General features: G+C 38.1%; 1 protein-coding gene across 1 annotated transcript in view; it reads left to right on the top strand.

The window, feature by feature from the left end:
* LOC139613403 (myelin basic protein-like) overlaps nt 1–12196 on the top strand; it is a 65428-nt gene that overhangs the window by 20765 nt on the left and 32467 nt on the right. Inside the window, 1 exon segment of the mRNA XM_071470020.1 lies at nt 4034–4103. Within this exon segment, the coding sequence (XP_071326121.1) occupies nt 4034–4103 (70 nt within the window).

Below are 12196 nucleotides of genomic sequence, written 5' to 3'. Positions count from 1 at the left end.
CTAATTAGCAGGACATGTAATTTATGTTAGAGTGAACAAACACACTCTTAGATCCATTCGTCCTGATGCCTTTGCTCTTGTGTTAAGAGAGGCTACACCATCCCCCAAACTCTTTCATTAAAGAGTATCACTCTTATTGTAGCCCACTGCACACCACTTCAATGTGTGGAGAAATCCAGAGCTTGACAGACCTGCTGTGCCTTCTTGCGGTTGCTAGGCTATGACTGGACACTGATCACTGTTCACAGGAGGTGTTCAGGGCATTAGTACAGTCAGTTCAAGTGAGGAACCATTAGAGAAACTGCATTTTAATATACATTGAGATGTTGAATGGACACATGTAAGAGCTAATTCACCCCTTGCTGTCATCTGGGTGGAACCTCCACCTTTGGGAAGTTGTAATGAATAAATGAGTAAAATGTGTACATTTTTGTTATAGCGTTCCATAATTCAGAGAAATATGGAATAAATCAGAAGCCTGAAATGTCATCAGGTTCTCAGGAATACATGAATAATTGCCAAGTTGGATCCTAACTGAGCTGCTTTCCTGATCTCAGTACACCAGGGTCACTCTCTGCAGCACCAACCTCTATAGCAGCTCTGCTCAACAAGAGCTATATTTAATAATCCACCAATGGCGAGTAGGTGTGAAGTCACACTGACAGCTGCTGCCCAAGGATGGCATCAAGCTGCTACTCTGGGATATTTGGAAAGCACTTCATGTTTTTTTTTTCCTCCTCCATTTTCTCCTATCGCCCCTAATCACTAATAATGAAGTCCAGATACAGTGGAGGAAAAAAGTGTAATGATTTTAGTTGAGCAGACTAATGGTGTTTTATTTCCAAAATGCTGTTCATATTCTGTTTTCCTTTTATCAAGGTACAAAGACTTTGTTTTTTTAAATTTCAAAAAGACCCAGAAGCCTCATTGAGGGCACATCCAGAGCTGTCTCAGCAAGAGATCAGTTCATCCCAGTCACCATTGGTTCAGCTCCTGGAATCTGGATTTGTTTTTTGTGTTGAACATTTCTACACAGAGAGAATGCGCAAGCCTGAAAAGAGAGATAAGACAGCTGTGTCTTTGTATGTGGGTGTGTGTGGACAAAATCCAACCAAGGTTGAATGCTGAGTGTTTTAATGAAGGAAAATTTTGAATGTGCCAGACTGCAGGAATACAGTGATAATGTACGTTTTATCAGAGCTCAAAAATCCATGATCACCTTCTTTTTGCCTTGACTTTGAATCAGGTGCTTTGAATCATCATCATCTTTTTCTTTTTGTTGGCAATTCAGCCAATTCCCTATTATTTCATTCCTCCATTATAAATGTTTTTTTTTCATGTTACATGTTAATTCCACCTGAGATATTAAAGATTTTGTAGAGGTAAAATTAACCTGTTTAAAAATGTACATTTTTAATAGAACGGGAGGGTAACTCGTAATCAACAAAGAAAGTTCCTGAAAAATGGGTTTCAGAAGTTTTTGTCTATAATGTTAAATTTAATTCATGACTAAATAAGAGATTTGATTGTGATGTCATTGACAGTGGTCAAACAACTTCAGCAAATGTCATCAGATTTTGACTCAGATGTTGCTGAGTTGAGATCAGCCCTCTTTAGACCAGAGAAAAAATGCAGTAAATCTCTTAAATAAAGCAACCAAAACTGTTATAATAAACTTGTCATGCCATCACTCATAGAAAGAAAAACTACGTTTTCAGGACGTAAAAGAAACTTCTTGAGGTCTGTTAAATTTAGGATTATCTTGAAATCCAAAGAAATTTGATGAATATGTAAGTAATATGCAAGTAGGCGTAAAAGTTGGGGCATGGAGTATTGCCAAACTGCTAAAATAACATTCACCCTCTATCAGTAGTAGGACTATTACTTAAATATAGATTTATTATCCATGATCTTAACGGTCATTTACAAGGTGCCTTCATATGTGTAAATCAGGGTAAACAGGAAAGCTGTGACCATGGTAACAGCAACTGCGTGACAGGGTAACACAGACACAGTGCCTTCAGGTCTGGGTCAACCTTGGTTACTGCTCTCTCTGTTTGGGCAGAAATATGCGTCCCAAGCCGCTCTCTACTTTGAAGATACCAATTTGTTCGTATATAATTAATCTGAATCAGGTATTGAATCTTTTATCTCTTCACATCAAAGCTATTTACATAATTGAAAGGACAACTGAAAATTTCAAAAGCAGTTGTTGACGTCTACATGATTTGTATTGGTAAGTGATTGCTCACCACACTTGTCACATTTGTACTTCTCTGCATGCTCATGTAATGAGGAGCATCGTTTTTTGCCTGCCTGTGTTAATTGGCAGGGGAGGAGGAGGGGATCAGTAAGAGGACTTTCTAAAACATGAGGATTAGCAAATGCAGATATTTAGTTCACACAGAGCCACTAAATGGAAACAAGTAACAGAATCAGACTTTACTTGTGATGAATGGCTGCCAAAGAAAAGAAAACATGACCCAGGTTGTTTTAGTGCCGAGTGGCATGGGAAATTATCTTGTTTGACCCAGCAACTCACAAGTGCCAGTGCGGATGGGTATAACAATTAGCTTGCATCATGTTGCAGTTATAACTTGTATTCTGATACCTTGAATCAGACCAGATCTGGCAGGGAGCTGGAGCAGAGTTACAGAATCAGTTTGAACAGAACAGCTTGATAAGGCAGATGTGTTATTTTAATTGGAACAGCTAATTATGTCATTTACTTCCTATGTTGTTAGTTTGAGTCTCATCACACTGCTGTCAAAACTTTATAGGGCAAATATGATACAGCAAACATCTGTGAACTGCAGTTGTTGACTTTTTTTATGACAATTTTAGTTTTTCTTTAGTTGTTTTGTTTTATTATACTGTCAAACTCCCAGGTTCCCCTCCTCTCCTGCAGCTTTATGTAGTGACAACAGCTAAAGAAACTTTTGAATTGTTTGACTGCATGGGCAAAAGCCATTACTGATTTTTTTTTTTTTTTTACTATCAAGTAAAGGGATTTTAAACAGGTGTGATCATGATGCAAAACATTTTAATTAAATCGCAGACTTTGTATCAAGATGTGTATCAAATCAGTCCCTGAAGGAGAGATTCACAGCTCTTGTTCCACCTGACACCAGGAACTAGTCAGTCACAGTACAGACAACTGCTGTCATCTAGTTTGACTTTACCATTGCAATAACTCTTTTCTCTTCTCTGCTCATGCTTACAGTAGCTTTTTCACCTCGAGGGCTCAGGATGGCAAATATGAATTTACTTGTAGACTAAAGGCAGATGTTTTCAACTACCACATCTGTCTGTTTTTTGGTTCATGGTTTGCCTCAGTCTGACACAGTGCCGTCCTTTGAGGCATATGAAACATGCCAATTTCTGATGCGTCCCCCTCTCTCTTCTCCCTCTGTAATAATAATAATAATAATAAAAATAATAATAATAATAGTAATCAGCTGTAGACCACTTCATCTTCGAATCGCAGTAACGGCTAAATCAATTGTTTTGTGTATTTAATCATCAGTGCACATGAAAATGCAGTCAGGGCTGAGCCAGCTAAGAATAAAAAGCTCTACTTTCAACCACAGCTGGTAACGCAGTACCTGTCCTGGAGGGGCAACAAAACAGCCTAATTTATGCACTTGCACAAATGCAACCACGTGAAATTTTAACTCACTCACTCGCAATAAATAGTCGCATATGGAGACCATTTTTGTCGCAGTCTGGACCTGATGAAAACAACTGATGAGACATACACTTAGGACATTGGATCAGAAATGGGCAAATCTCACAACGTGTAGAACATGATTCCAAATTTGTAGCAGCTTCTTTTGAATATTAAATGAGCAGGTCTGAGTATAATTCTGCTGTGATTATACAGCTCAAAAGGGTGTAATGATCCCTCTCTCTCTCTCTCTCTCTCTCTCCCTCTCATTCTGTCTTCCTCTCTCTGTTGGTCTCTGTCTGTGCATTGTTGCCATGGTACCTCAGCACCTCACCTCTGTAATCTGTTTTTGTTCTCCTATTAAAGGCTTCATCACCTGAACCCAAACCAGCGCAAACAGCAGCAGCAGACCCTGAACCACAAGATGAAGTCTTTGGTAAGTGTTCAAAACACGCCTTGAGTTTTAATTTACATGCACATTGTAATCTGTTACACTTACATACAATCATTTATACTGATTAAATTATGAATCAAAGAGAGTTAGTAATAAGCATAATCAGGCAAATCCACCACTGTTATGTAAATTAAAAAATGAGCTCCACCTCAGAAGCTCTACCACCATCAACAGACTCTCAGACTGGTATCGGCCTCTGATACTGCCTAGAATACCAGATACCAGGGAACTGGCGAGTACATGAGTCTACGCACCGGCCCAATACCAAGTAATGCACTGATAAACTCTATAGGCAATCAATCAATCAAACTTTATCCGTATAGCACTTTTCATACAGGTTGGTGCAGTTCGAAGTTCTTCAGAGATGACTGATGAGCTAAAAAGAAAAAGGACAAATCAAGTAAGAAAGCTGGCAATGATATACAATGAAATTTAAAGATTTAAAAAGCTATAATAACATTAGCAGAAGAACAGAAAAATAATAATAAAATAACATAAAATAGAATAAAATACAATTTACAACACAGACAAAATAAAATAAGTGAATCAAGTAAAGTGACTAATGACTACTTGGTAATCTGTAAATGTGGGGTAGTGCAGAAGAGCATTGGTGCATAATGAATGTAAATATGATATCAAAATACAGTCACTTACTGATGGTCAAAATTGATTATAATTATTGATAGATACTGTTTTTTTCTCCAAAAAATATTTTAGGTATTTTCTCAGACAGCCCTTAGTCATAAGGCACAGTGGAAAGCACTGAAATGTGCTACCTGAGATGACAGCCTTAAATCCACGTCGACACAATAGCTCCTTTAACTGAGCTATCTTGACTCAATATCTGTTTTATGGCAACAATGGAAGGATTCTGCTTCACAATTCTGGCTCAGGAGGTGCTAATCCTGCGACGTGACATTTGTTTGCACTGAGCAGTCTGGCTGGTGAAAAGTTAGCACTCCCCAGTAATGAATGGAACTTAGTTTGTGGAAGCCAACTATTCCTCATGAGAAAATCTCATAGGTCAGGGTATCATGCACCCCAGGGTTTCATTTCTCTCAGGTTTGCTCTTAGAGAGGTTTTCAGTCACATTCATTGTGACATGTTTGGTGTTTAAGGACAAGGGTTAGAAAATTCTTTTGTAGTGCTGCAGCTCAGCAGATGAGGGCAGATGAGTCTGATGCACAACAGACAGCATCTGTAGGTGGGCACTAAGCTGATTGATTTCAGTGCTAGATTCTTTTACAAAATGGGATGATTATCCCTGAGGCCAAAAGAAAATTCCACATGCTGGTGCAAATTTGCTGAATTCTTCTTTTTTAATGAGGCAACGGCTCTGATTTAAGTCTGATCAACAACAAAGCAGATTGGACTTTCCGCTGGGATATGCTGAATACTGTAACTTAAGCACACTGCATGCATAATAGCTATGTAAAAGCAGCAAGTAGCTTAAATTTACAAGACCTTACCCTTGAAATCAACATCCAATGTCCTCTTTTTTCTCCTGTGAATGGAACCGTGTCTCTGATGCTTCCGTTGGCTCTTGTCAAGTTTGATGACAGGAGCTGAGTGAAGATGCAGCCCCAGGAGCTTCCCAGGGTGAAGGAAATGTGTTCTTTTTTTTCCTCACATACAATATGTTCTGTGGTCAAACACCCTGAGCCAAACATCATCTGCAGATGTATAGTGTGTTGGATTCTCATAGCTGCCTGTTTGGACTTTCATCTAGAGAATAAAACTCTCTAGATGTTGATGACATTTGTCAAAGAGAAGTGCCGAATGTTCAAGAGACAGGGGATGCAAGACAAGTGCAGCCTGTTTTCTCGCCTCTGTGTCAGTCTCGATTGTTTTCAGGGTGAACTGAGGTGAAATGCAAGAGAGGGGAATGATCTGGCCATGTGAACTGACTACAGTAGCATGCGAGATAATAGTTTGATTGTATTAGCTTCTTTGAGTGTGCATTTCTTAAAGGGGAGGAGCAGCATAAATTGTAAACAGCTGATGCCAAAACAGTTTTGGATGAACTCTCTTTCTCCAGTATTATCTGCCAAAAACTTCCAACAGTTATTTTGAGGGTTAAAACATCCAGAGCATCACAATGGTCCCTTTTTTCTGTCTTCACTGAAACCTCAGTGATTTTAATAGGAAGATTCATAGTCCTCTGTGTGACAGAAATAACAATTGCATTTTCTCTCTGTCCTTTTGTTACTACCAATACTGCAGCTATTACCATTACTACAATTTAGTTTTTTGCTAAATAATTTTTCAGTATATATATATATATATATATATATATATACATGTGTGTAGGGACAAGAGGTAAAAATTAGCAATAGCTGTAAATTCTGCAACAATCAGTTTCATGCTGTTTCAGAAGTATGTTGAATTGCATTGTCCCTATCAAATAAAGAAATAAACTAAAAAACTAAGAAAAACTAGAATGACCACCTTGCAGTTGTATGCCTCCAACATTTGTTTCAGATTTCATTTACATATTTACATTTGCATATTTATCCAGAGTAATATGAAATAAAAACAATTTATGTGAAATGTTGTCAGAATTTCTATATGATGTCTTGAGTAATAACTAAAAAGTGTTTTGTGAGGTCACGCCTACCTTGACCTTTGACCACCAAAATCTAATCAGTTCATTCTTGAGTCCAAGTAAATATTTGTACCAAATTTGAAGAAATTCCCTCAAGGCATTAAGGTGATATTGTGTTCACAAGGCCAAAACTATGTTTTATGAGGTCACCATGACAAGCTGAAAGAGGTGAAAGAAATATTCAGCAACTGTCAATTTTTGTCTGCAATAATATCACTAGCAAATGTACTCAGCTGTAGGTAATTAGCACTTATTTCAGTGGCTGGATAATCTACAAAATGGACATTTTCGGCAGTCTGGATATAATATGCTTTCCACATTCCATATCTTTATTATTTAACTAGGCTAAAAATATTGTTTTTTGGAACAATTTTGGGGTTTGAAAAGAACAAGGACCAGCTCTGTCTTCATACTGTTCAAAAGGACCAACTTTTCCTGATAAATATTCTAGCTGATTGCATCATGTCGTTAGCAGCTAGCTTAAAGTTGCTGAGTGAATGGCCGACACAGGCCATTAGAGAGCAGTGGAATATTCTACTTTAGTTTTAAAGTTTATTACCTTAAAGGTTTGCTTATTCAAGAGCTCAAGGTTTCACAGCTAAGAAGCAAGTCCCATTAATATGTTATGGTAACATTAGGTCCAGTAGCTAAAGTGAAGACTTATCAATATTTGTTTGAGCACAGTCAGATAAATATCAAAACTTAGTCAAAACATAACTTCCCAGCAGTTTATCCTTATTATCACAAGTGAACATTTATAATTACACCATTTTTGAATGTCATATTTGAATATAAGTGAGTAAAAAATGTCATGTTTAACACTAAAGTCTTGCTAAATGTTACTAAATTTGTCACCTTCAAAAACAAAGCCATATGTAAAGCTGAAGCAAAAAAGAGGCCTGGGCATTAGGACATTAGTAACAAGCCACTGCATAATTTTTCAGGTTATTATCCAGTAGAAACAAGATAGGTTTGTGATTATGCTTCTTACAAACCGGGTTATTCAATACTACAGTATGTAAACTACCAGTACAGGCTCTATGGAAAAATAATTGGAGTGAGTAAGAGAGCGCAAAAGAATAAATAATCAGAATATAAATTGGATACTGGTCAGAAGAATGGCAACTATTACTAGTACTACTACTGCCATATACTGTTACTACTACTGCTAATACTAATAATGATAATGAAAATACAAATATGGAGGAATCTGATCCTGTTGTGTCTTTTCCATTGGTTCATGTCTTCTGATACACAGTCAGAGCAGCATTGATTGATTATACAACAAATCCCACATCATTCAAACTAGAGGCTGATAGGCACTAACCAACTGATTTTCAAAGAAAGGTCACTATTGACCTGATGTTATGCAAAACCAATTTATCAGCCTAACTGTGTTTCTCCATGTGTCTGTGTGTGCATGTATGCGTGATTGAATTTGTGTGTGTTCATACTGATGAGGTATCATGGCAGCTTGTTTGAGTGTGTAATCATGGGTCCTTGTGTCTAGGGAGATGTACAGCACTATAGAGCCACCACTGTCTCTTGGTGTTCTCACTGATTCTTTATTATCAGCAGCAAAGTTACAGCTTGCAGAGGCTTCGCCAGATTGATCTGATAGCCACTCGATACTTTCCTTCTCCTGCAGCTAATTAATGCCTGTTGTGTTTAACACTTGTCATTGATCAGCATGGACCAGACTTAGAGGATCCACAGTTGACACAAGTAATATTTCACAGCAGCCACCCACACAACACACAGCTTCATCACTTTGGGGACGATGTAGTATTCACACAAACATGAAATTATGTGGCATACAGTAGCTTTGTGTGCTAGTAACCAGGGTTGTTTATTGCTTCAGTTCTGGCTTGACCTTTTAAATCACCAGTGATGATTCGCAATTATTTTCTTGCATTAGTTTCGTGTTAAACCTCAGCTTCCTCACACAGATGCTTCTGGCAGCTCATGATGAAAACACAAATGAGCTAGGATGCAGGTTTAAGAGGTGATGTCTCTAAAATCAGAGGTAACCAGCAGCCTACGACGTGATCTGACTGCAGTGTTCATCATTCAGGGTTTCTAAGAAGTTTGCTTCCAAGTGAACATTATTGAGCTATACCTACACCATTAAGTGAAACAATGATTGTGGTATTTATATTGGTTAATCTGGTGGATAAAGACAGGCGAGTAAAAGCTTTGAAGCTTAAGGAGCAGTTTGTCTAAGTAGGGGTTTGGTAGAGGAGTGGGTGGAAATCAAAGCTGTCATAGTGTGTAATCTTTCTGGTAGTAACTGGTCAAAAAGCTGCTTCAAAAATATCTCAGTATTCATGTGTAGATTCCACTTTGATGTTTAATGTTTAACAGGTTCTTTGCTCAGTCAGCACTGCTCTCAGATAGTGTGTAAAAATCCCATTTTCTTTTCAGTTTCTAAGTCATTCTGAGGGAACATTGCTGTTAGGAGACATTTAAAGCCTTTCTCTCACCTGTGCACCAAGGCTGAACTAATTTAGCACCATTAGGTTGATTCAGGGTACAAGCAAAAGAAAATAAAAGGAATTTCCATCAAATAAGCACAGTGTGAGTGGTTTATGACGGGCAGCTAAGCAGTGCTTTATTGGAGCCTGTTTTGGTGTGGTTGTCATCAGCAGGCGTCATGATTCATCCCGGCCTGTCCAGTGTCTGGGGATGTCTCCATGCAGCACTTCCTGTTTGCAGTGCTTTTCCACTGAAGGGCAAACACCACCATCAGCTGTGCGGCTGTTAAAAGCCCATTACGCCTCCATTACCTGGCCCACTCGGCAAAACAGACCCCCTCTATCTGTCTGTCTGCCTGTTCCGTCCCGACTCTGTCTGGGTCACTGTTTCTTCGTGATCACAGGGTGAACTGAGGAGAAATGAACAGCAGTTGTGGATAGAAACTCAGGAGAGCCAGAGAAAAGTGGGATAGACTTAGCGGGATGGTTGTCTGACCAGATATGTTAGGACCAGTTAGCTGAAAAGGCAGATGGTTTTGCATGTCTAAAACTGAGCATATAAGATGGTGGGATGGACAATTCTTTCATATACAATGTCTTGTCAACAGCTTGCTTTTTTTCTGACCCTACAAAGACCCTGTCAGTCAGTGTATTGGAGATAAAAACCAAGCATCAAGTGAAATAGATGTTTCTGAGCAGGTAGTGGGGATCAATAATTCTCTTTCAGAACAACTCAAGACAACAAAAAAGTTACTAGACATTTTTTTAGGGATAAAATCGTCAATGCTGGTTTCATAGCAAATGTCTAAGAAAGCACTGATTGATACAGTACTCCGCCATAAATGCGCAACAGACTTTAAATTAAATTTTTCAATGTAAGACTAGATAAGAGATATTTTTTTTCAGAAAGCAGTTCTCTCCCCCATGAATAAACCTTCAATGCTTTATTCTAGTGATGGGGTTAGAAAATGTGAGCTAAACCTTTGCGGCCCCAGGGTAAACACGAGAACGGCTGATTTTACAGGAAGGCTGACAATGGCATTCATGTTGTAGCCTACCCATTTTCAGTTTATTTCTCCCCACAAAAGTTATCTCTGAAATACATAACAAAACAGCTCTTTGTCTACGGTACAATGCAGGCAGACAGGGAGGAAAATAAACTATTCAAGCTGTCACTTTACTGAACCAAATCGGTGCTCTCTTTTCCAAATAATCCACACACCTTTCATTCATTCGTGAAATAGCACACTTTAGGATCCCCCTTACCCAGGGAATATGCACAAAAATTAATGGTTTGTAAGACTGCCATTTAACAATGAAACAGGACACGCAGCAGAAGTGCAGAACAGTGCATTGCCCAAATAAATATAACATATTACAACTATGTTGTAATTCAACAGCAATCTTAGAAAAACATCTGCAGTATCATCCCCAGCCCCCCCCCCCCCCCTTTATTAAAGTGTGACTTAACCATTCATGTATATTTTAATAGACATTGAATACAAAAAGGTTCAAATTAAAAATGTAGCTATAGCTATATCAGCCATGGGCATTGCTAATTAATTGTCTTACAGCTTTTGCATGCTCCTATCATTACTACGTCAGCCTTTAAAAATCCACTATTTGTTGACTTCTAGTTAAAACTTGCAAAAACACTAGTATGGTCCTATTAAACACTCAAGGACAGAGACTCACCACCTCAGCACACTGTAAGGCTCTCAGGTGCATACAAAGTGAAATCAAGGTTACAAGAGGATTTTGGTTCTTTCTCTGAAGCAGTTGGATTGAAAAATTGGCTAATTAGTTTGTTTTTGTGCTTCCCCCTACACCCACCTTCATGGAGAGGACTTAAAATGAATCAATACAGGTTACCTAAGCTCTTACATTCAAGGTTATTCTGTTCTCATGCAAAAGACTATCTTATATAATATCATGTTCTGGTCCTCTGGTCTGGAGGAGCTGTGGCAACAGAGAAACATGCTTCTAATTATTCCTATGGATATATTCTTCAAATTAAGAATACACCAGGGCTGTAAAACAAGCTGAATCCTCCCAGCATCAAGTATTAGAAAGACAGAGAAGAGCTAGAGACCAGAGTTAAGTGCATTCAGTGGGCAAGAGACCACTCCTGAGTGAGCCCTGAGGGCATCTTCTTTAGCTTCATATCACAGTGTCTGCGAAAAGAAACGACAAACTGTCTGTAGAGATCTAATTCTGCTTTCTGCTGAAGACTGTGTGATAAGGCTGCTGGGAAAGTTGATACAGTAATATTCTCTGGCTATAAGCAGCTTGGGGCAGCACCTAGGATTTAATGAATGAAGGACAAAATGCATGTCGATAACTGAGCTGGGATTATAAGAATAAATGAAATACACAACAAAATCATACAGGCTGAGTAGAATATATTTATATGATCTAGTGCCTATGATAGATGGGTACAATTTATTTCCTCTGCTTTACAGGCCAATTACCAAATATTTTTATTGCACTTACTTTGTCATTGTGTAAAGATTTAGAAATAAGGGCAACAATTGCTATAAACAATTTTACTGAGATACTTAGATTATGTTTGGACATTTTGCCATTTCATTATATAACTTAGTTATACCATCTCTCTCTTTTACTGTGTCTGTTTGTCTTCCTGTTCTTCTCAAATGTCTGAATTAATCATTACCAGAGCGTTTGAATTACCTATGTTCTCTCACTGTTCTCTCGTAAAACTTATTATGATATCTTCAAACGGGACGAGTTATGAAAACAATTCTTCAGAAAAGCCACTATAGTCATCCAATGTACTGTATACTCCATCTTATTGTTATTAAACTCTGTATCAACTAATTCCTCAAACCATTTTAAACATAACTTAATTAGATTTAACTTAACTGTGAACCCCATATAAACTCAGTCCAAGTGTCACAGTGACACAAGATGAAAACACAGTTGTACACAATACTACAACAAATAGTAAAATAGTAAAAACTCATTAAGGTAGGTCT

The sequence above is a fragment of the Trachinotus anak genome, unplaced genomic scaffold (assembly GCF_046630095.1).
Source record: "Trachinotus anak isolate AG129_WGS33_773 ecotype Australia unplaced genomic scaffold, CSIRO_AGI_Tana_v1 ptg000032l, whole genome shotgun sequence".
Taxonomy (NCBI): domain Eukaryota; kingdom Metazoa; phylum Chordata; class Actinopteri; order Carangiformes; family Carangidae; genus Trachinotus; species Trachinotus anak.
This window is presented reverse-complemented; position numbering and strand designations above follow the sequence as displayed.